We start from the raw sequence: 24113 nt of genomic DNA on the forward strand, positions 1-24113 counted from the left end.
TATACATTTAGTTTGCTAAATCTAATTATTTGAATTCTAATTATTATGAATTTAGAATAATATGTCTAAATTTGAAAAATGTATATATCTTTTACATTCAAAAATCCAAAATAAGCTTTCTTTAAAATAATACAGGGACGAAATGGAAATTATGGTACAGTTCAAGGACGAAGATTGTATATACAAAATACTTATAAATAAGTCTAGATTCAAGATTCTATTGCACTGATACCAAAAAGAAAAAAAAGGAAAACAAATCTCTCTGGTAAAAAGTCTAAGCCCATCTTCTTCTCCGAAAAATGGGTCGTGAGGAGGACGAAGCTGTGGTGAAAAATCATCATCAGAATGCCATTGAGGTTCGCAACGACAACGACGACGACGATCCAAACCAGAAGAACAAAGGACACGACTCTGCGGCGCTCTCCATCGAACAGATCTTCGCTAGCCAGGAGGTTCCTTCATGGAAGAATCAGCTGACGGTGAGGGCCTTCGTGGTGAGTTTTGTGCTCAGCATTCTCTTCACCTTCATAGTCATGAAGCTCAATCTCACCACCGGGATTATTCCTTCTCTCAACGTTTCCGCTGGTCTTTTGGGGTTCTTCTTTGTCAAAACTTGGACAAAAATCGCTGACAAGTCCGGTCTTTTGAAGCAGCCCTTTACTAGACAGGAGAACACTGTTATTCAGACCTGTGTTGTTGCTTCTTCTGGCATTGCCTTTAGCGGTATTTCTCTCTAATCTTCATTCATCATTACTCGTTATTATACCTGTTTATGAAATCGAAATCTCATTATTTATGTAATCATCACTTTTGTGATTTGTTATTGGTTTAGCATCTTGATTTTCGATTTCAAAAACCAATTTCGTTGCCTCTGTTTATATGTTTTTTCTTTCCTTTTCAATCTTTTTATTATATTTTTAAGTAGATTTGATCATGGAAAAGTCTTTTTTTATTTATTTATTTATTTTTATTTATATTTTTGAGTTCTTACCCTCTGTTAAAAAAAATTGAAGTGTTTCATTTTCTGTTGTTTAGATTTAAAAATATGTGGAAATGAAGATTAAAAAAAAAAGCTTGAATTAAACAAATATAAATAAATGTGATTTTTTTTTTAAGGGAAATGTTTTCTTTCTTATTTTTCCTTTTTTCTCACTACTATTTCCATATCGAAATACAAACTTACCAAAAAAATTAAGATCATTGTAATTTTTTTTTTAAATATCAAAATATCAATTGATTGATATGATAGGTTTGTTTATTACAATTTTGGAGGATGGTTTACTCATAGTCAGCCTAATTCCAAACTAGAAATGAAAACAGAGTACTGTTTTCAGACTTAATAATAGAACTCTATTTAATTTAGTCAACATATTTGTCTGTTAGTGTCTATTTTCATAATTTGTTTGGAATACCTACTTTGAATATAGGACCAAACAATAAAACTTGTGAAAGAAAAAAAAATGGCCAAGTAAATGCGAGTTGGCTATTTATTAATACTTAGTTCTCATTTACCCACCTCTTCTTTCTTCCCTTAATCACACTTTTGTCTTTTTTTCGACTTAGGAAAGCAAACCCAGATCTTGTTTTTAAGTTTGTTTTAAATAAACAAAAATCAGCAAGTTATCGTATAAAATAACAAGGAAGATAATTATAAGAAGTTTTGGATATGGATGTCTACGAGCGGCTGGTTGTTTAGATGAAGCATGTGAGTTGTCTTGTGATCTTTTTCCACAGTCAACTCCACTACGACGTAACCATCATTACCATTACTATTCAATCTCATTTTAAATGAAAATTTAAGATCCACAAACTTTTGTTATGTCATTAAGTTTTACACAGTAAATAATAGGGAATAAAGTAGGTTCTGATTAAGACCCTCAACCAAACTCCACTATTCCTTTAGTCGTCATTTTTTTTTACTAAGCCAAACAGCCGGCCTTTCTTCTCTCTTTGCACGTCTTCGTAAGAAATACACATTACTCGTTTAAATGATGAGTTTGTTATAAACATTGTGAAGAATTAATAGGATAAAAATAATCATTTGCTTTGAAGTTGGTATTTATTGAGGCCTAAACCATCATGAAAGAAATTCTCTCGTTGTGACATGACATTAAGACCACTTAAGCTATTTGAAGTGTGCTTTCTTCGCACCTTATATTCAACCTATAAATTTACAGTTTAAGATGTTTTATCAAGGCTTAAGGATAAATTACCTTTTTTTGGTGTTATGGACATTCGTGTGAAATTTTTAATCTTTGTTAAGACAGTTACTAAAGTTTAAATTGTTCTCACTTTCCTCTATAGGAATTGATGCACACTTGTGGCCATGAATGAACTAACAGTTGAAATTTATAGTTTTGCAAAAGTGGATTAATTTTATTTATGTAATATTGAATGAATATTATTTAATGAACAACACAGAAAAAAGGTAGACTTCTCAGACAGACGTATTATATGAATGCATAATATCTTATTTGTGGTTCAAATAGATTTAAAGTTGGCTCAACTTGTCCTGTTTTGACTAAAAATTTATTTTTTAAACAAATCAGGAGGCTTTGGGAGTTACCTCTTTGGAATGAGTGAAAGTGTTGCCAAACAGTCTTCTGATACCAGAGATTTCAAAAATCCTTCATTGGGATGGATAATTGGTTTTCTTTTCGTTGTTAGCTTTCTTGGTCTCTTCTCAGTGGTGCCTCTTCGTAAGGTACGCCTTTGGACAAACAATTACACGTTGCGCTACACATATTTGTTTCTATAGTTATCACCATATCTTCCTTTTTCTTCCCATCCATAATTATTATTGATGCCTTTTGGTATTGATGCCTTCTCTTTCATTGTTAACGTTATTGTCGTGGTTGGTATCAGATCATGATCATTGACTTCAAATTGACATACCCAAGTGGTACTGCAACTGCTCATCTTATAAACAGTTTCCACACTCCTGAAGGGGCCAAGTTAGCAAAGTAGGGTACTCTGACACATGTTTCTTCTTTTTGATGCATATATATATTGTGTTGAGTTTAATTTTTTTTCTCTATTTTTCAATTGTAGGAAACAAGTGAGAGCGTTGGGCAAGTATTTCTCCTTAAGTTTTATATGGGGTTTCTTTCAATGGTTCTATACAGCTGGTGAAGATTGTGGATTTGCAAGTTTCCCTACACTGGGGTTGAAGGCATACAAGAACAAGTACTTATCTCACTCAACCTTGTTAAAAACAACATTGTTTTGAGGAAGATCACAATTTATTTTGTGATATGCCCTTCTGATGCATATTAATTATCAAAACATAAGAATAGTACATATTTTGTTTACAGAATTTAATTTCATTGCAATTCTCGAGAAAAGTTTCATTTTTCTTCATATGTAATGACTAAACAACATACTACCATGCAGGTTTTACTTTGATTTCTCTGCAACATATGTCGGAGTGGGAATGATTTGCCCATACATTGTGAACATATCACTGCTGCTTGGAGGAATTCTTTCTTGGGGGGTCATGTGGCCTCTAATAGATAAAAGAAAGGGGGATTGGTACTCTGCAACCTTCAAACCAAACAATATGCATGGCCTTCAAGGATACAAGGTAAATTTCAATTGAAAATATTTGGATTTTGTATTGAGTTGAACCACAACATACATTCTTGGCCCTAACACTTTAAATCCCAAACTTTGTTTTAGGTGTTTATTGCCATCGCAATGATTTTGGGGGATGGATTGTACAACTTCGTAAAGGTGCTGAGCCGAACCCTTTCTGGTTTGTATAATCAGCTTCAAGATAAAGATGTGGCAGACAGCTCTCTGCCAGTGGCAGATCGTCCTACTAAAGAAGAGCCATCTTTTGATGACCAACGCCGGAAAGAACTGTTTCTAAAAGACCAAATTTCAGTATGGTTTGCTCTTGGAGGCTATGTTGCAATAGCTGCCATCTCCATTGGTACTCTTCCACAGATATTCCCCCAACTCAAATGGTATTACATAGTGGTAATCTACATCTTTGCTCCTGCATTGGCTTTCTGTAATGCATATGGGTGTGGCCTCACGGATTGGTCCCTTGCTTCTACCTACGGAAAACTTGCCATCTTCACAATTGGAGCATGGGCAGGCTCCTCTCACGGTGGGGTTCTTGCTGGTCTAGCTGCTTGTGGAGTCATGATGAACATAGTCTCAACAGCCTCTGATCTGACTCAAGATTTTAAAACTGGTTACCTAACTCTAGCTTCACCCCGCTCCATGTTTGTCAGCCAAGTTATTGGGACAGCAATGGGCTGTGTTATTTCTCCGTGTGTCTTTTGGCTCTTTTACAAAGCCTTTGATAACCTGGGAAGCCCCTCTTCTGCATATCCTGCTCCATTTGCTGTTGTATATCGAAACATGGCCATACTTGGAGTAGAAGGGTTCGGCTCTTTGCCAAACTATTGCCTCTTGCTTTGTTATATTTTCTTTGGCTTTGCCATTCTGGTTAACCTCATTAAGGATGTCATAGGAAAGGAAAAAGGAAAATACATTCCAATTCCAATGGCTATGGCAATACCTTTCTACTTAGGGTCATACTTTGCCATTGATATGTGTATTGGTAGCGCTATCTTGTTCATATGGACTAAGATAAACAAGACCAAGGCAGATGCTTTTGTCCCTGCGGTTGCTTCTGGATTAATCTGTGGTGATGGCATATGGACTTTACCTGCTTCAATTCTTGCTCTTGCTGGGGTTAAACCACCAATTTGCATGAAGTTTCTGTCTCATACAATTAATGATAAAGTCGATGGTTTTTTAGCTACATCTAGCTAAGGTTCTGTTATATGAGCATTCGTGGAATCAAGCATCCTTGTTCTATACCCCTTTCATTTGTGTGGCAAAAGGTGTTAAGTTATTGTGAATAATCACATCTTAAACAATGTGGTTAAGAAAGCTGTCTTTAGTATTTGTTTATATATTTAGTAATCGAAAATCTCAAAAGTAAATGTTTTTTTTGCTCTATTTATTATTTATTATATTCCCAAATTCATTGTTCTACTGTTTTACGTGTTAGGAACTGTCTTGATTAGGGGAAAACCACAGACACAAAAGGATTGTCGAGCCAGTTATTAAGAGTAGGTGGGAAGTGAAAATTACATAATATAGGTAAGGACTAGTAGGAGAGATGTTTGAATTTGATACTCTATTACTTAGAGGCTTGTAACTTGGAATATTTTTTTTTAATCTTTATATATATATATGGTGAGATTTAAATTTTACAGTATTATTTAGCCATATAAATGGTTACCTATTGTATTTTTTTAATCAAATAGTAGTTATTGGATCTTGATATGGTTGTTATTATTTGAGTAAGTAAACAAGGTCATTGTTGCTCCAAGAAATTAGCATTTACTTTTTTGTTGCTAATTTAGATTTTTAACCTAATATAATTTTTTTAAATTAGCATTGATTCTAATTCCATTCTTGATTCATTCTTTAAAAACTAAAAATCCTACTTGGAAAATAACAATATTTATATTTCCTAACAACTTTTTCAAGGTTATTGATATTCCCAATTTACTTACCATTGTATATTTGGAAACCTCCTATTATTTTATACTATTTATTATTTTTCTTTAATTTTAAGAATATTAAATTGACATAATACACTAAAATTCGCTAAAAATTTACATATTTAGGAACAGACAATTTTTTTTTTCAATTTTATGTTTTTAAAGATTTTTTTTACATTTTTACGGTTTTGCTCATTTTTTGTCTAGTGTTGTTTAGGTTTATGTGTTGTTTTAATGTTTTTTAGTTGTTTAAATTTGTGTATATTGTTCTATTGTTGTGTTGATGTTTAATTAGTGTTTAGTTATTTTCAGATATATTTTTAATTTTTTTTAAAATATATTAGTATACAATAGATTGACTTTTAGTTGCTATCCAATTGTTGTTTTTTAGTAGTTTTTGAATGTGTTTGTATACAGTGATTTGATGTTTAATTGTTGCCCATTGTTTTTTAGTTGCTTTTTTAACACAGTATTTTTGTAAATAATAAACTTCAAAAATTATATTTTAAGGTAATATTTAAAAAAAAAAACAGGTTCCATAAAAAATAATTAACAAAAAAATATATATTTATGAAAAAACCCCTATTTTTTTCTCCCAAAAACTTGGGCAAGATGCCCCAAGACCAAGCTCCAAGTTTTTCAAAAACATAAAATTTTCAAGAGAAGAAAATAATTTTCATCAACAATATGAGATAAAATGCATAATGTTAGTGTATGTAACAGTGTTATATAAATATTTTCAACTCGGCAGTACGCTAAAACCGGAAAATAGGAAGGTCTTAAAATATATATTCTCATAGTGCAAATCAAGCAAGAGTAAGATGTCATATCTTTATATTTTGACCCTTTTTTATTGATTTTTAATTTATTTTTAAAGTGTTAATATTTAATAAGGAATTTATAGTTCAAAGTGGTTGTAGTCAATAACAGTAACAACCTTCATACTCTCCCTACTTTGGGACCTGGAGAAAAATTAGAATTAGAGGAAGGGAAAATAAATATGTTTATATATAAACTAGAGCTTAGAGCTCTATATAAGAGATAGAACATATATAAATATAAAGAATAACACTAAGATACCAAACATCCAAGAAAATAACTAAATAAAAAACAATACAATTAAACGGCCATGGCAGTGACAAAAGGGGAAAAAAATAACAGGTGTCCCGTACATTATAGAAAACACCTCAAACTAGAAACAAAATACAGCATCACACAAACAAAAATGTTGCTGCTTCAAAGGAGAGCAAATATAAATATATATATATATATATGGAGCTGTTGAAACGTCTGTGGAGACTTTTTTTTTTTTTTCACCAGTTGTGATATATATACTGCTATATATATATATATATATATATATATATATGAACTTCAATTACAATTAATCAATAACTCTTATCATCCACACGTATGAATATCATAAATAAACATTATGGTATACCGCATATATATACTATATTATTCCAAGCTATCATAGTCTTATCTTTTTCTTTGTTTATTTATTTATTATTACAACATTGTTATGTTGATTTGAAATATAACAAACTGAAGTTTGAACAAGGACCAACCAATGCAAAAACCAGTATCTTTATAACTAGTGTGACACAAATAGTTTGTGTATAGTTTAGTCCAATATCTTTTTTCTTGAAAGAATATTCAACAATTATTATAACAAACATTAAATCTATTTTTTTAAAAGATACATTTGTCTTGCATTTACTTTTGTAAGGAATAATAATAATAATAATCTATTTTTTAAATCTATTTTTGCATTTATTCTTAAGAATAATAATCTCATGGGATTGTGAATAGTAATAAATTTGTGACATAAATATTTGAATTTTCTAAGTTTATAAATTTATATTTGATCTAATAGACAAGTTGATTAATAGACACATTTTTATAGAATTTTTATGTCATGATTAATATTTAAAGCGACATAATTTCATAGCTGGAATTTATAAAAAAATTAATTAAATTATATATGATTTTTTTACAATGTATTCCATCTCTAATTAAAAATAATAAGTGTATGTATATAAATAATGTACATAAAAAGTGATCCATATGTTACATGGATCCTTTCAAAATAATTAAATTATAATATGTTGCTTTCAAAAAAAAAATGACCCATATGTTATATGGATATTAGTTTTGCTCAAACTAATCCTCCATAATATATTTTAAAAAATGGTTTATATCACTTGAGGTCCCCAATTTCTTTTTTGAAAAATATCAAACAGGTCCCCAAACTTATCAAATGTGTATCACATAGGTCCTTTCAGTTATAAAATGACTTACACGAAGCGCGACATGAATCAATTTATGGCTCAGCAGAAAACTTTTTATGACCCAATTAATTTTTTTTGTAATTAACTGGGTCACAAATCACTTTCCGCTGTGCATTCTATAAACTAATTTCTAACTGATTGGACCTATATGATATACATTTAGTAGGTTTGGGGATCGAAGTGATACACAATAAAATTGGGGACTTATGTGATAGTTTTTAAAGAGATTAGGGACTTCTAGTGTTATAAACCCTATAAAAAAGTAGTTTAACGAATTCTAATTTATCATATATTTTTTATTAAATAACTTAATTTGTTGCTATTTACAAATCAAATATATACAATTTTAACAATATATAATCAACAAGTCTAAGATTAAATGCATCATACAAGGGATAAGAATGTATTTAACCTATGCCTTAAAAAATAGTGAAAATTGTTAACACTAAAAAAAAAGTCTAAAAGTAGCAAAAATAAAAGTAGATAAGAAGAAAAATAAGGTAGTATTATTTTATATTTTTTAATTAGAATGTGGAAAAGGTGTAAAAAGGTATTAAAATGTATTAATTATTAAATTTTGAAAAAAAAACATTATTATTTAGGGGTTTCTGCGATACAACACCCCAAAATAATAGGTACAACACACCCCAAATTTCTTTTAATTTATTTATTATATTTTTTTAATGACAGTGTTTATTGTAATTATAGTGACCCTTCTGCAAATTTTTAAGAAATTTGGAATAATTCACACTGTTGAAAATAGAGTTCAAAACACTTACTTACACGTATATAAAAAAAAATAAGCGCATGTGCAACAAACTGTTTGAACTCTATTTTTAATATTGTAAATTATTCAGAATATTTTAAAATTTTACAAAAAAGTAACTATAATTATAATAAACACCGGCATTTATGGGAGCATGTTGTACGAATATAGCATAAGGAGCTCATGTATTACACTCTCCCTTATTATTTATTTTAATTAAAATTGTGAAAAAAAAGGTGTTGTAGTGTGAGTGTCTTTAATGTTCATAGAGAAGTATAAAATAATAGCCCATAAATGGTGAATTGACAAACAAGCTAACCTAATAACCTAAACTTAAGAAGGCTCATATTCCTATAATTTTAATACTAGGTGGGGCACGTGTGAAATTTTTTTATTTTTTTTAACTAATATCTAAATTTTAATTACTTAAAATTTTGACAAAATTGATTAAAATATCATTTAATTGTAATAAAAAAAAAGGGTTGCATTTTTTATACATATAAAATTAAAAAAAAAAAAACTTAAATAACTAAAAAAATATATTATTTTCTAAAAATAAAATCATATAATAAGGTTGAGAAAACAATTAAACTAAATAAATATCTATCAATATTAAAAGTAAAATTAAAAAATTTCAAAAGTATTTATAATTTGGATCTAGAATATATAATATTATATTTTAGCACAATACAATATTAAAGGAAAAATGAATAAAATACTTAATTTGATTAAAATCAAATCATCCTAATAGCCTCAAGAAAATAGCTTTAACTTTTAAATTTGAAATTTTAAATAAAATAAAAAAATATTCAATACAATTTAAAAAAAACTATAAAACTCTTTAGATAAATACCAAAAGTAAAGAGCAATAGAGAAGTGATAATTGATACATAGATATAAAGTATGCATGATATAATAGTAATAATTGATCAAATAATTAATTAATATTTTTATCAAGTGAAATTAATAATATTTAAAAAAAAATTAAAAAAGAGATGTATATAACTAAAATATATTTTCTACTATAATTTGATCAAATTTACTATACTAACTCACCATTTAAATTTATTAAAAAAACCACTATTTAAATCTTAATAAAAAAACTAAAATATATTCTCACTACTAAATAATATAATTTGATGAAATTTACTAAAATAACCCACTTTTAAATTTATTTAAAAAAACTCACTTTTTAAATATTAACAAAATAAAAAGAAACACACTTTTTTTTAAATAAACAAAAAAAAATATTCACTCTTTTATAATAGTTTAAGAAATAGTAATAATTGATTAAATAATTCTTTAATTTTTTTATCAAGTATAATTAATAATATTAAAAAAGTTAAAAAGTGATATATAACTAAAATATATTCTCCACTATAATATAATTTGATAAAATTTACTAAACTAACTCAACATTTAACTTTATTAAAAAAACCACTTTTTAAATCTTAGCCGAAAATAAAAAAACGAAAATATATTTTGTTGACGCTGTTTTTCGTGAATTTAAATTTGAAGAGCACTAAACAAAGATTCAAAAAAGAAGAAAAGAACAGAAGGAATTTTATGTGGTTCAGCAGTTAAAATCTGTCTAGTTCACGAGTGAATATTATTGATTCGTAATACTCTCTTAAAGTTTTCTCAGAGCAATTCAACAGAGTATTCTCAATACAAGATTGTGCCTCCTTACAAATAAAAATTACCAGACTATATTATAAGTTTGGTTAGAAGAATATCTTCCCCTGATTTTAGGGAAGTTACAACTGATTATTATAATCTGAAATAAATATAATTAAATATATTAAATACATAATATCTCATGAGAATTGTGGTTTAATTATCAAATAACAACAAATTCCTTACAAAAAAAATATTTAGTACAATGTAAAGTAAAATATATTCTAAAAACATTAACTTTTTAAATCTTAATTAAAAAAATAGAAAAAACACAAATAACTATATTAAAAAGTGATATATAAATACAATATATTCTCTACCACAAGATTATATAATTTGATCAAATTTACTAAACTAACTTACTATTTAAATTTATTAAAAAAAATCACTTTTAAATCATAACAAAAAAAATCACTATTTTTTTTAAATAAAAAAAATTATATAAAAAAATTATTTACTACATTATCAAGTAAAATATATTCTTAAAAAATTAACTTTTTAAATCTTAATTAAGATAAAAAGAAATACACATTTTACAAATGTTGACGCCGTTTTACGTCAACTTAAATAGGAGAGCAATTAAATAAGAAAATATCAGAGGAAATGAGCAAAGATGAACACAAGATGTTTTTTACGTGGTTCAGCAGTTAAATCTGCCTAGTCCACGAGTCTATGTTATTAGAACTTGGGAGTTTTCTGAAAACTTTTCAGAGAATAATTGCTCAAAGTTTTCTTTCCAAAAATAAGTTTTTCCGTCCTCTACAAATGGTGTTTCCTTCTCTATTTTTAATAGAGAAGGTTGCAGAATTCATTCCTACATATCTCGGGAAGATATTCTGTGCATTAATTAATATAATGCTATTTAATGCATTATTTCCTACATACACGGAAACATCCCATAAAATGTGGGATCAGATAACAGATTAAATACTATCCCTTAAACATTGGGACTGTACAACAATAAATATGTTCACACATAACTGATTAATTCAGATACGAGATTCATCAGATCTTCGAGACTAGCAGTCGATCTTGAACTCGCCGAGACCATTAGTAGATCACGAGCTCGTCGCCTAACTCTGCCTATGCTCGGAAAAAATAGACATTGACGATGTCGCCACATTCGAACTCACACATTCCAAGCTCGAACCAGTCTGGAAGGCAAAAGGATGGCTCAGGGATACATCCGAGTGTCACACCATACTATTTGCGAGCTTAGAGCATCTTCGAGGCTACACACCCCTTTGCACCTTCGAGGTTGCTACTTACAGGAAAAATGGTTTGACTGATGGGAAATACGATGACCGTGTCTATTTCGAGCTTACACATAATGAGCCTAGATTTCGGGATCACAATCTCAGGGTCGAAATCTAGGTCTAACATTTTGCCCCCTCAAAAGTGTTAGTTCGAATCCTATGAGAAGGAAACTTTTGAATTGCCCTTCTTGGAAACTGTACCTTTGCACTCGAGTGCCCTTTGCACCATGCCCACGTCCATTCGCCTGCCAACTTTATGCTGCCATCATTCCATTTGTACCTGACCGTCATATCAGATACATAATCTTTTTAATGGCTCAAATTAGCTCAACCTTTGGCATTCCTTGGGGCCTATAAATACACCTCCATCGTCTTCCTCATTTTACTTTCTCGCTTTGAGTTTTCAGAGGAAAAAAAGAAGAGAAACCAGAACTGAAGGCTGCTCTGCTCTTGCATGTTTTCCAAACCACGGAAACAATCTTCCTCCAGTATATTCGACTCGGTGAGGTCCTCCCTGTTATCAACACTTCAGTCGGCGATCTCTTTGTATCCACAAGCTTCATTGTGTAAGTATCTGTTCTTGACCCCATACGCTTGTATATATATATTTTTCTCTTTACATTTCTGCACGTACGTTTGTATTGTTGTTATTCTATAGGCACATTCACTAGTTTAGCAGTAGAATTTTTTTTTTGCCGATACTGTGTAGCTTTTAGATTCTTCTAATACTATGGGTTCCAAACCCATATTTTGCATAAAAGATACAAATATAGTTCTTCATTTGAATTTCAGATGACATATCGTGTAGACCAAGAAAAGGGGTACGGAATTAGGGTTTTTAAATTGCACGTTTCCCAAAAATATCACCTTTTTGAGTAACCGCCAACTTTTTCCCTGAAAATAAATCCACTTTCCCCCCCTTCGCGTCAAATACACGCTCGGGGCCCGACTCTTTCAATAGCTCAGGTTTCTTCCGAGCCTGATCTTGTTCTTTCGATCGAGCTTATTCCATGGTTCCGAGCATTCGAGCTCGAACCATCTTGATTTTTGTAATTAAATTCTTAATTTCTCGTGTGCCTGGACCTCACCCTTTTCTTTCTTGCTAGATGTTGCAAAATTTGGAAAAATGGTGGGGGTCAGTACTCGTGATTCCTTATTCACCGAAAACTCCGAGCCCAGAGTCACCCTTTACTCGAAATCAGTGGCTGATTCGTGAGCACGAAGTGAGGTTTGAGCAAGAGGATACTCGAGCTCACTTTCGACGCCAAATTGACGAGGTCGAAGAGAGAAAGAGGAAAAAACTTCGGGTCGCGATCTATCGAGACCCGGACCTCGAGCCCAGACCAATTCCTCTCAACCCTACACTTAAAGTAACGGTCCCTTTCAAACCGGGCGATCTTAAATTCTCACTGATGGAAGAATCAGCAAATCATCCACCCACCTCAAAACCGACCGCCATTCCCCCCTCGAGGGGGGATTTTTTCGAGGCCGAGCATTATTGGAGCTCGGTTTCTTCATTGGGACAAATAAGCAACATCCTAGCTCACCATGGCCTAGGACTGTCAGGCTCTCTAAGGTGTCAAGATCTGGCTTCCAATGAACAAAGCTGCTACGCCCCGGGAGATGGCAATCCTGACAATAAGTCAAAGCTCGCGGCTTGGAGCCACGAGCATATGAAGGCAGGGGCCTTATTTCCCTTGAAGTCCTTTTTTAAGGACTTTTTGGATTATGTGGGGGTCGCGCCCTTCCAACTCCAGACCAACTCATACAGGGTCTTGTCAGCCTTGAGGTCACTTTACCACGAACTGAAGTGGGAAGGACCTTCGCCAAGAGAGATTTTGTATCTCTTTTGCTTGAAAAGCAACCCCTCCCGAGCTCGAGGAGGAGATGACTTTTACTACTTTTCGAGCTATCCTAGGGAGAAGAAGATCTTCAAGGACATGCCCAACCATCCTCCTAACTTCAAGCTGGCATTCTTTTGGACGGACGACCTGGCTCCCTCCAAATATTATTTGCTTAGATGAATCCGTAAGTATACGATCTTTTTCCTTTCGTGCTCGACTTTTTCTTAGGCTCGAACTATCTCATAATTTATTCCATTCTTTCAGCCAACTATCACCATCCTACCCCCACGACGCAATGAGGGAGCACAAAGAAACTTTGCTCCAGCTTCCATATGGCAGGCGCTCCCTGTCTTATCTTCTTCACTAAGATAAGCTTCGAGCCTGTGGTCTCTTGGAGAAGGACCAATCCACAGATGACACTGCCTACAAGATGTATACCAAGTGGGAGTTTGTGCCTCTCCCAACTAGCAGGCTTCCTCTGAGGTGAAGCTCAAAGGGACGATCCCCAGCTCGCCGTCGCAGGAGTCAATGCTCGGGGAACGACGCCAATGATGAGGCCTCGAGCTCGAGTGACAGAGGTAAGGTCATTCTTAGCTCGACCTTATGGTCTCCTTCCCTTCTTAAGCATAGACCCGACACCCTGATCTTACTCCCGGATGAGAGGGATAACTTTTATGTATGGTCTTGGGTAGATGAGCAGGTCCATAGGTTTGATAATTGGTTAGGAAGGTTCCAAACTATGTATAGCTTAAATGAAGTTTGGGATGGGATAGCCATTCAATACGGGACCAATGATTATAGAGACCTTTCGAGGATAACTTCCACATATAGGGAAGGGACTCCCCCATCCTCTTTTGAAGATGGGGGGATTACATGGTCGTCGAACACAAGCTCGGGGGAGAGTTCCAGTTAGGTTCCTTGCCACTTGTCTTTAATTTCTTTAACTGTCTGCCTTACATTAATTTTAGCGTTTTGAGATCATTTTATAATGTGATTTGATCATGCAGGTACTATGGATTTCAAACTCAAGAATACGCTCGCCAGTGGTGTGGGGGCCAAGCAAAGCAAGCACCCGAGAGCCCGCAAAAGTCTGGTCAGCCTGCTAAGGTCCCTAAAAGTACCGAGGTGACTCCTCCCCAGCTCCGATTGTTCTGAGCCCAATAGTAGACCCCACTCCCCAGGTCGACATTCCTGTAGCAGATGTTCCTCCTTTGCCTCCAGCTATCCGGATCCTTCCAACGCTCGCCTCAGTTCCGAAGAAACTAGCGATCACTAAGGGGAGCTTGTTGTCGATTTCTACTCATTCTGATGAGTATGTCTCAGGTAGGCCAAAGCCTCATCAGTCTTGGGGCCCCTCAGTGGTAGTTCTTGGTCCATGCTCGGGACTCCAATGCCCTTTATGAAAAGAGTACCGAGCTCATCTCCTCGGTAACCTCTCTCACTTCATTATTTGTTGTAATTTTGCTTAGAGTATGCTCTAACTTGATTTGTTTGTGTGTCATGCTCTTGCTACAGTTGCTCAGCTAAATTACAAGCTGAACAATGAGGTTCATGCGAGCATGTCCAATGCTCAGGAGTCGAAGGATCTCCAGCTTAAGCTCGCTGACGAGTTCAAGGCTGCAAAAACAAAGCTGGAGGTTGAGATCGAGAAGGTGAAAGCCGAGCTCAAAGAGAAGAGCTCCAAGGTTGAGGAGCTTGAGAAGATGAATGCCAAGCTCGAGGAGGAGAAAAAGGCCACCTTCAAAAAAATATAGGGTGAAAAGGTTCGTCTTCTCAAAGAGTTTAAGCAGAGGAAGGATCGACGGTTGACTTGGCCATGTACATGATTTGGGCCAGCAACGCCGATCTCGACATGAGCTTTTTGGGCTCCTTTGAGGAAGAGCTTGTGGCTAAATGGCAAGCTCGGCTAGAGGCGGGGGAAGCTGCTCAGGAGGACGCTGAGAAGGCTAAGGAAGAAGCTGAGAAGGCTAAGGAGGAACCTCCTGCTTCCTAGTTCTTCGATCATGGGCTGTGTCCCTTTAAAAAATCTTGTAATAATTAAGAGTAATTATTTTTCATGCCCTCGGGGAAAAAAAAATTTATATCTCGTAAAAGAGCTATTTACATTGGATATTTTTAATATCACATTCGACTTTACTTTAATATTTCTGCTTTACATCTCTCAGATCGAAGTATTTTAAGCAATTTATATTAGAGTTTTGCCTTTATGTTAGTTTATTCATACAAACATATATTGGATTTAAGCTCGAGTTTCGATGCATTCGCACATAGTTTACTCGATATATCCATATCTGATCTCGTTATTTGTCAAGATCGGATCTTACTTTTACCACGCACTTGGAAGTACTGAAGTGATATGTAAGCAAAGTAATTTAGTTGTATCTTGCTTTTTGTAGTCACTTTTCCTCTTCCTCGTACAGTTCCTTGAGGTTATGAGGTTGAAAATTTTGTTGCAAAATACTCCATCCTCGATATCGACTTAGCTCACAGTAGGTTAATCTTTTTCCCACTAGTGTTGATTGATTTTAGCTGGTATGTTCCAAAACTTTTTAGGTCGTTTTTTGTTCGTAATCCATACACATATATATTTTCAATCTAGTTATATCTAGATCACACTGGTTCTGGTTCGCATATCTAATCATATCCAGACACTTTAGTTTTAATAATTTGGTTGTCCAAATATTTTTAGCTTGTGTATTTGGTTATATCCAAACACTGTATTTTTAATAATCTGGTTATGTCCTAATTATCTTAGCTCGCGCATTTGGTTATATCCAAACACTTTATTTTTAATAATCTGGTTATGTCCAAATTATCTTGGCTTTAGCGCGCACATTTGGTTAGATCCAAACACTTTATTTTTAATAATTTGGTTATGTCCAAATTATCTTAGCTTTAGCTCGCGCATTTGGTTAGATCCAAACACTTTATTTTTAATAATCTGGTTAATGGTCCAGAAATTTGTTTGTTTTTTTAAACTTGCAGTATATACACCACTGATGCCCCCTTAATATCCTATGAGTGTGACCATAGGTTATTAAATTAAGAGAGATTGCAAAAAATACAACATATTGAAATGAAAATGAACTTTATTCAAAATTGAACAATTTATTAATAGGAACTCTGTAAAGATAAATAACCATGGTTACAGGAGACATCATTCCAACATTATTGATAGTAAGGTTGTAGATGTTCGCAATTCCATGCTCGTGGTACCAACTCTCCGTTTAATCTCGCCAATTTGTAGACACCAGGTCGAATAACTGACTCGATTTGATAAGGTCCTTCCCAATTGGCCCCGAGCACATCAGCGGTTGGGTCCCTTGTAGCTAGGAACACACACCGTAACACCAAGTCTCCCAAACCGAATTTCCTGTTCTGAACTTTTTTATTGAAGTATTGGGTTGCTCGCTGTTGATATGCTGCATTTTTCAGTTGATCTTCATCTCGCCTTTCTTCAATCAGGTCTAGACTTACTTCGAGCTGGAATTGGTTCGAGGCTTGATCATAAGCATGGCTACGGATTGTGGGTATTTCGACCTCGATTGGTAACATGGCCTCACATCCATATGCCAAAGAAAAAGGGGTATGTCCTGTTGAAGTGCGAGATGTAGTTCGATAGGCCCACGAGACTTGGGGCAACTCCTCGGGCCATTTTCCCTTAGCTTCTTCCAAATTTCTTTTTCATAGAACTCTTGACACTCTTATTCACAGCTTCGACTTGGCCATTTTCTTGGGGATGGGCAATAAAGGAGAAGCTCTTTGTTGACTGTGTTTTTAGCCAACGACATGAGAACGTCAAATATGACAAGCCTTTAAGAGAATGTAAACGACAACAGACAGTTTATGAACTAAAAGTAAATAACACAAGAGATTTTTATAGTGGTTCAACCCCGATTGTCGGTAATAGCTTAATCCACTTAGAGTTGTGATTTATAAACCTATACTCAAGATCAGATGGACTGAGCCAACTGAGTTTCTTCAGTACAGATTGTGAAAATACAAGAGTTCTCTCAAATATCAGCACTTTCTCTCTCTAGAATACTCAGACCCAATTTTCTCTCTCTAGAAAGAAGAAGCAGAAGAAGCCTCTCTCTCATCCCATAAGCCCTCTATTTATAGGCTTAGGGTCATACATACATTATCCCTTAAAACCGGGATATTTTATTATATTTATTACATTTAAATTACAAAGAAACATTCAAAATTCAAAATGTAACAAACCCCCCATTTGTGGGAAGAATGAGATATTCCTGCATATCTTGTTGAAGTTGTTTATGGGAATCTTGACTTAGTCTCTTCTAGTTAGTTGATCCACCTCCTACTGACCACTCATGCAAGTGTTGGTCGAACATGTGCATGGTGGTAGGACAAACATTTGTTGGTCGGACGTGCTTGGTAGTAGGACATGCATGGTGGTAGGACATGCACTTCTCTCCTCTAACATGGCACTCTCCTCTAGCATGCCATGTTTCTCCTTGAACCAATCTCCTTGGCTTCTCCTCGGACCAAGGTGGTCCAAGGTAATCTCCTTGGCATCTCACCTCGGATAGGTCCGAGGCAACCTCCTTGGCATCTCACCCCGGATAGGTCCGAGGCACTTCCTAGGCTCCTCCAACCATGTCCGATCGGACATGGTGTAGACTTCTCCTTGTCAAAATCTAAGTCTCCATTCTTGGATTGCATGGGACTCCTCCTCCTTAGCTACTTACCTTGGACACGTTCGAGCCAACACTTAGGAAACCTTGGGAGGTTTACTTTGGACACACCCTTGGGGTCTCCTAGGATCACTCTCTTGGGGTTTCCTAGGACCACTTTCTTGAGTTCTCCTCGGACCTCATCCTTAGCTCTCCTAGGATACACTCCCCTTAGCTCTCCTAGGATGCACTCCCCTTAGCCTCCTAGGATGCATTCTCCTTAGCCTCCTAGGACCAAGGTGCACTTGGCTTGGTTATGACATCTTTCAAGCAGTCCAAATTCTTCGTCAGTCTACCGGGTCACTTTATCACAACTCTGAGGATTCAATGTATTTATTGACTATTAACGTGTCTTTTACTGACCATGCACTGCCACTTGTCACATTTATTGCCACGTCCTTGATCTCCAATTTTTGGGTATAACACTTTTCATTATCCCATTTTTTTCACAAAAATTGGTAAATAATTCGTTGTCGAATTGAGTACCGTTATCCGATACTATTTTCCTTGGCATTCCATATTGAAAGATGATGTTTTTTACCACAAATTCCAAGACTTTCTTCGAGGTAATCGTTGCCAGAGGTTCGGCCACGGTCTACTTTGTAAAATAATCGACCGCGACTACTGTGCAGTTAACTCCACCTTTGCCAGTTGGCAACGAGCCTATAAGATCAATTCCCCACACCCAAATGGCCATGGGGAGGTCATCATAGTTAGCCCAGATGGTGGAGCTCGTGGGATTGTTTTGAACCACTGGCATTTATCGCATTTCTTGACATACTCAAATGCATCTGCCTTGACATTGGGCTAGAAGTATCCTTGTCTTATAATTTTCTTAGATAGGCTATGCCCCCCAGTGTGGTCTCCACAAATTCCTTCATGAATTTCTTCTAGGATTTTCTTGGCCTCGGGTGGAGTCACACATCAGAGTAATGGCATAGATTATCCTCTCCGATATAACCTTCCTTCCACAATAGCGTACCTTGGAATCTGATAAATCAGTTTCTGAGCCTTGCGCATCGACCTCGTTGGTTGCAGCGAGTCTGGCCAGAGTGTCTGCATTTGCATTTTTCTCTCGGGGAACCCGCTCTATCGCATAGAACTTGAAATGTTTGAGTCATGCTTTTGCTTTTTCTAAATATGCAGCCATCTTTGTTAGACGTTTCGAAGCCAAACCTCAAGGCGGAGTGAAATCGACTTCCAGTTGGAGTGATCAATATGATCCCAGCCCCCGATCCATTTTGTTGGAAGACCCATCGACATAAAGTTTCCACAGCTCGCGAGCTGAGGATATAACTTCGTCCTCAGTCATTCCCGTACATTCCACAATGAAGTCTGACAAGGCCTGCCCTTTTATGGTCGTTCTAGGATGATAAGTGATCTCGAACTGTCCGAGCTCAACAACCCATTTTAATAATTGGCCCGAGGCTTTTGGCTTGGACTAGACTTGCCGTAGTGGTTGGTTAGTAAGCACATGGATGGGGTGTGCTTGGAAGTAAGGTCGGAGCTTTTTGAGATTAGTGGATTAGGCTAAGAGCCAGTTTCTCAATTAACGGGTATCTCGATTCTTCCCCCAGTAACCTCTTGCTGACATAGTACACTAGTTTTTGTACCTTCTGGTCTTCTCGGATGAGCACGGCGCTGATGGCATGCTCGGTTGTAGCGAGATATAGGCACAAGATTTCTCCTGTGATAGGTTTCGACAGGATGGGAGGTTCCGCGAGGTGCTTCTTTAGCTCTTGAAATGCAAGCTCGCATTCTTCTGTCCTCTCAAATTTTTTGCCCCCTCTCAGAAGGTTGAAAAATGGAAGACATCGGTCTGTAGATTTAGAGGTAAATCTACTTAGTGCCGTCATTCATCTAGTTAAGCTCTGGACATCTTTATGCTTTCGAGGTAAGGGCATGTCGATTAACGCCTGGATCTTGTCAGGATTAACCTCTATTCCTCGTGCGTTCACAATAAAGCCAAGAAACTTCCCCGACGATACTCCAAAGGAGCATTTATGGGGGTTGAGTTTCATGTTGTACTTTCGTAGCACGACGAAGCATTCTTTGAGGTCGTCCACATGGTTATTGTTATGTTTAGATTTGACCAACATATCATCAACATACACTTCCATGTTATTACCTATTTTCTCAGAGAACATCCTGTTTACCAGCCTTTGGTACGTGGCTCCAGCATTTTTAAGCCCGAAAGGCATGACATTATAAAAGTACAACCCTTTATTGGTTACAAAACTTGTATGCTCTTGGTCCGGGGAATGCATGGCAATCTGGTTATATCTAGAATAAGCGTCCATGAATGACATAAGTCCATGCCTGGCTGTGGCATCTACGAGCTGATCGATCCGAGGTAGGGGAAAGCAGTCCTTAGGGCATGCCTTATTGAGGTCAGAGTTGTCGATGCAATTTCGCCATGTTCTGTTAGGTTTTGGAACCAGCACTGGGTTGGCGACCCAATCAGGGTAGAAAGTGTCTCGTATAAATCAGTTCGCCTTTATCCTGTCATCATCTAGGAGTCTTCGTTTTTGTTGCTTCGGGGGGAAGCTCTTGTCAATGTTAAGTGCATGGCTTATCACATTCAGACTTATCCCTACCATGCCCGAATGCGACCATGCGAAAACATCCTGGTTCTTCCTCAAGAAGCAAATTAATTGCTACTTTATTTCTTCTTAAAGGTTGTTCCCCACCTTCATAGTTTTCGGGGGATCAACTTGTTCGAGCTTGACCTCTTCGAGCTCTTCTAGCGGCTCGAGGTCAGCCCTCTCTTCTACTCTAGGATCAATTTCTTCATCAATTTCGAAGATCATCCCATCCTTATTCTGAATTACTACAAGTGCTTGTGCACTTGTTTGTCTTTTCCCTCTAACGAAAATGTTATAGCATTCCCTCCCTGCAAGCTGGTCCCCTTTTTGAGTCCCGATGCCACTAGAAGTCGGGAACTTGATGGCTAGATGCCTTAAAGATGAAATTGCCCCCATCCCTAATAGGGCGGGTCTCCCGAGCAACACGCTGTAGGCTGATGGGAGATCCACCACGAGGAACTCCATCATCTTGGTTATCGAGACTGGGTAGTCTCCCAAGGTTACAGGGAGTTCGATGGATCCCATATAGGCAATCCCTTCTCCTGAAAAGTTGTACAACGTCGTTGCACATGCCTTTAGGTCGCGAAGCACGAGTCCCATCTTTTCTAGTGTGGCTTTGTAGAGGATATTCACCGAGCTCCCATTGTCAGTTAGGACTCAGTGCACCCTCTTGTTCGCGAGCTGAAGGGTGATGACCAGCGGGTTATAATGAGGGAACTGTACATGAGACGCTTCATCCTCAGTAAAAGTTATGGGTTGAGATTCAACCCTTTGTTGTTTCAGAGCTCTGGGTTCGGGTTCGTAGGGAGACCCATTACCAGTTTTCAGCTCATTCACGTATCTTTTATGGGCATTCCTGCTTGATCCTACAATATGGGGTCCCCCCGAGATGGTTATGAAATCTTCTCCATCAATCGGAGGGGGTCGTTCATCTTCCCGTGCTCGGGAGTTGCTGTTCTGGGCAGGCAGTGCAGTTGCTACCCTCTGGCTGGTGGAAGCCTGATTGAGGTTTTGATTTCTTACATACTATCTGAAATATCCTCTTGAGATCAGACCTTTGATCTCATCTTTTAATTGCCTGCATTCATCGGTTGTATGTCTGATATCTCTGTGGAATCTGCAGTACTTGTTGGAGTCTCTTTTCGCCTTTTGGTTTCTCATGGGGTTAGGTCGTCTAAAAGTGAACTGGTTTTCATTGGCCAGGTAGATATTCTCCTGAGACTCATTGAGCTCGGTATACACTCTGTATACGAAGAAGCATCTTTCCCCTTTCTTCTTCTTTCCCCCACCCGCCTCGAGATTATTCCCTTCATTCTTCTTTCTTTTAGAAGGGTTGTCCATGGGGGGTTTTGAGGTCGTAGGATCCACCGAGGTCAAGGCAGAGTTTGTGTTTGTTGTTGTAGTTATGGGCTAAGAGGTCATATTCAATGCTGACCTCGCCTCTTCTACATTAACAAACCTCTGAGCTTGTCGATTGAACTCGGTTAAGGACCTTACATGCTTCCTTTGTAAATCTTCCCAGAGAGAGCTTCTAGGCATTACTCTAGCTTGAACAACTATTAAATGGCCACTGTCATTGACGTCATGAGCTCGAGCGACTTCCAAGTTAAATCTTGTGAGATATCCTTTTAGTGACTCATTTGGCTGCTGTCGGACATTGGTCAAGGTAGATGCCTCAGGCCTAATGCCGACCATGGCCTTGAATTGTTTCTTGAAATCTCTTGATAATTGATCCCAAGAAGCAATCAAATGTCTTTTATATTTCTCAAACCAGTTTTTTGCTGGTCCCGTGAGAGAGGCTGGGAACAACATGCATTTGAGCTTGTAGCCCACATTACTGGCTCGCATGATTGTGTTAAACATACTTAAATGACTGCGCGGATCCGAATTTCCATTGAATGGTGGGACATGAGGAATTCTAAATCCTTGAGGAAACATGGTACTAGAGATATACAATACAAAGGGTTCGAGTTCCTCATCGAACTCTTCGTCCCGTTCTCGGCCACGTTCATTCTGTAAGAGCCTGAATGCCCTTTCCAACTGCTCAATCCTTTCTTGGAATGGATCAATGGGGGGTCTGGCTTGAATTAGCGGAAACTGGTTATCGTTGATTACAACTCCAATTCTACACCTCGGCGCAAGGTGCTTGCGCCCGTTGAGATGATCTCTCAGATCTGGATTTGGGGGATTATCACGCCCGCGATTGTGGTTTAGATGTTCCTATAAATCTGGGTGATCTCCTCGATTTCCAGTGTTCCTAGGTTCCTGGTTGTATATATTCACTGACCTAGTGTAACCCGAGCCTTCGCTGACATGGCTCGTTGCACGATTATTACGAGATGAGTTTTTTGCTGGTCTCCTAGTCTTAATAGTTTGAGATCAAGACAATTGGCTCCCCGCGGGACGGGGACCCCTATGATCCCTAGTAGTTTCCCCATTCCCATCCCTTCGCCCAGCTCGCCTTTCCCTATCACCACGGGTAGGTTGTGCATCCCTCCGAACTGGCGAGGGGTGCCTTATTGGTGAATGCGGGTGTGTCTTATTGGCGATGGTGGCTGCCATCCCTTACAGGGCCTAGAAGGCCCTGAATTTGCTCGATCAGGTTCTGCAACATTCTGCGTGGTACCAGGATTTCGGGTCTGAGCCTCTGAGATGGCTCGGTTATTCCATACTCTGTCTGGTGCCTCTGTAGTTGGGTTGGCAGGACCTTCAGCCCGGTTACCTCTCCGGGGTCTCAATGGGACAGGCTGCTCCACTGGTGGCGGAGGTTGCTCTGCTCTGCTGGTGGTCGCGTTTTTACGCGGTCGTCCCCGAGGCCTACGGGGTGGCACATGAGCGTCCCGCGGAGGCGGATCCTGGGTATCTAGTGGAGGTGGGGCTTGAGCCGCCTACACTTCAGCAGCTAGTTTGGCTAGCTCTTCGTTGCATTTTTTTAGCTTCTACCAATTGCTTATGCAGTTGAAGATTTTTGAGTTCCACGATCGGGACATTTCTCTCAGGATTGTAGTACATGTCCTCGTCGTCCCTAGGGGCAGATGGTCCTTGAGAGTTGGATGAATTCCTCCTCTCATCGAGATCAGAATCCACCATAGGCTACTTTCCAGGGCACCGGGGGTACTCATCTTCATCTAGGATCTCTTCCTCAAGAATATTAGGATCATTTGCAGCCATTGCTAATTCGAGAGGCTTTCTGACTAAACAGGTTCACGAACGCACTGTTTAATGGCTCTCAATGAAAGCACCAATCTATTGATGCCGTTTTTCGTCAACTTAAACATGAGAGCAATTAAACAAGAAAATATCAAAGGAAATGAACAATGATGAACACAAGAGGTTTTTTACATGGTTCAGCAGTTAAATCTGCCTAGTCCATGAGTCTATGTTATTAGAACTTGGGAGTTTTCTGGAAACTTTTCAGAGAATAGTTGCCCAGAGTTTTCTCTCCATAAATCAATTTTTCCGTCCT

The 24113-nt window shown here is 36.9% G+C and overlaps 1 protein-coding gene across 1 annotated transcript; it reads left to right on the forward strand.

Annotated features, from left to right (window-relative positions):
* Positions 1 to 213: 213 nt before the first annotated feature.
* On the forward strand, positions 214 to 5001 carry LOC133823953 (probable metal-nicotianamine transporter YSL7). The gene is made up of 6 exons (XM_062256808.1): positions 214 to 723; positions 2550 to 2704; positions 2866 to 2963; positions 3052 to 3186; positions 3394 to 3583; positions 3679 to 5001. The coding sequence occupies exons 1-6, from the start codon at positions 300 to 302 to the stop codon at positions 4786 to 4788; spliced, it is 2112 nt and encodes a 703-aa protein (XP_062112792.1). The 5' UTR covers positions 214 to 299; the 3' UTR covers positions 4789 to 5001.
* The last annotated feature ends 19112 nt before the right edge of the window (positions 5002 to 24113 follow it).

Source organism: Humulus lupulus, chromosome 3, assembly GCF_963169125.1.
Source record: "Humulus lupulus chromosome 3, drHumLupu1.1, whole genome shotgun sequence".
Taxonomy (NCBI): Eukaryota; Viridiplantae; Streptophyta; class Magnoliopsida; order Rosales; family Cannabaceae; genus Humulus; species Humulus lupulus.

What these genes read in the sequence shown, in the direction of transcription:
- LOC133823953 (XM_062256808.1), top strand. Translation starts at nt 300, where the DNA reads ATGGGTCGTGAGGAGGACGAAGCTGTGGTGAAAAATCATCATCAGAAT. An exon ending in TTCTGGCATTGCCTTTAGCG is followed by an intron (nt 724 to 2,549) that starts GTATTTCTCTCT and finishes TAAACAAATCAG; the next exon opens with GAGGCTTTGGGAGTTACCTC. An exon ending in TTGAAGGCATACAAGAACAA is followed by an intron (nt 3,187 to 3,393) that starts GTACTTATCTCA and finishes ACTACCATGCAG; the next exon opens with GTTTTACTTTGATTTCTCTG.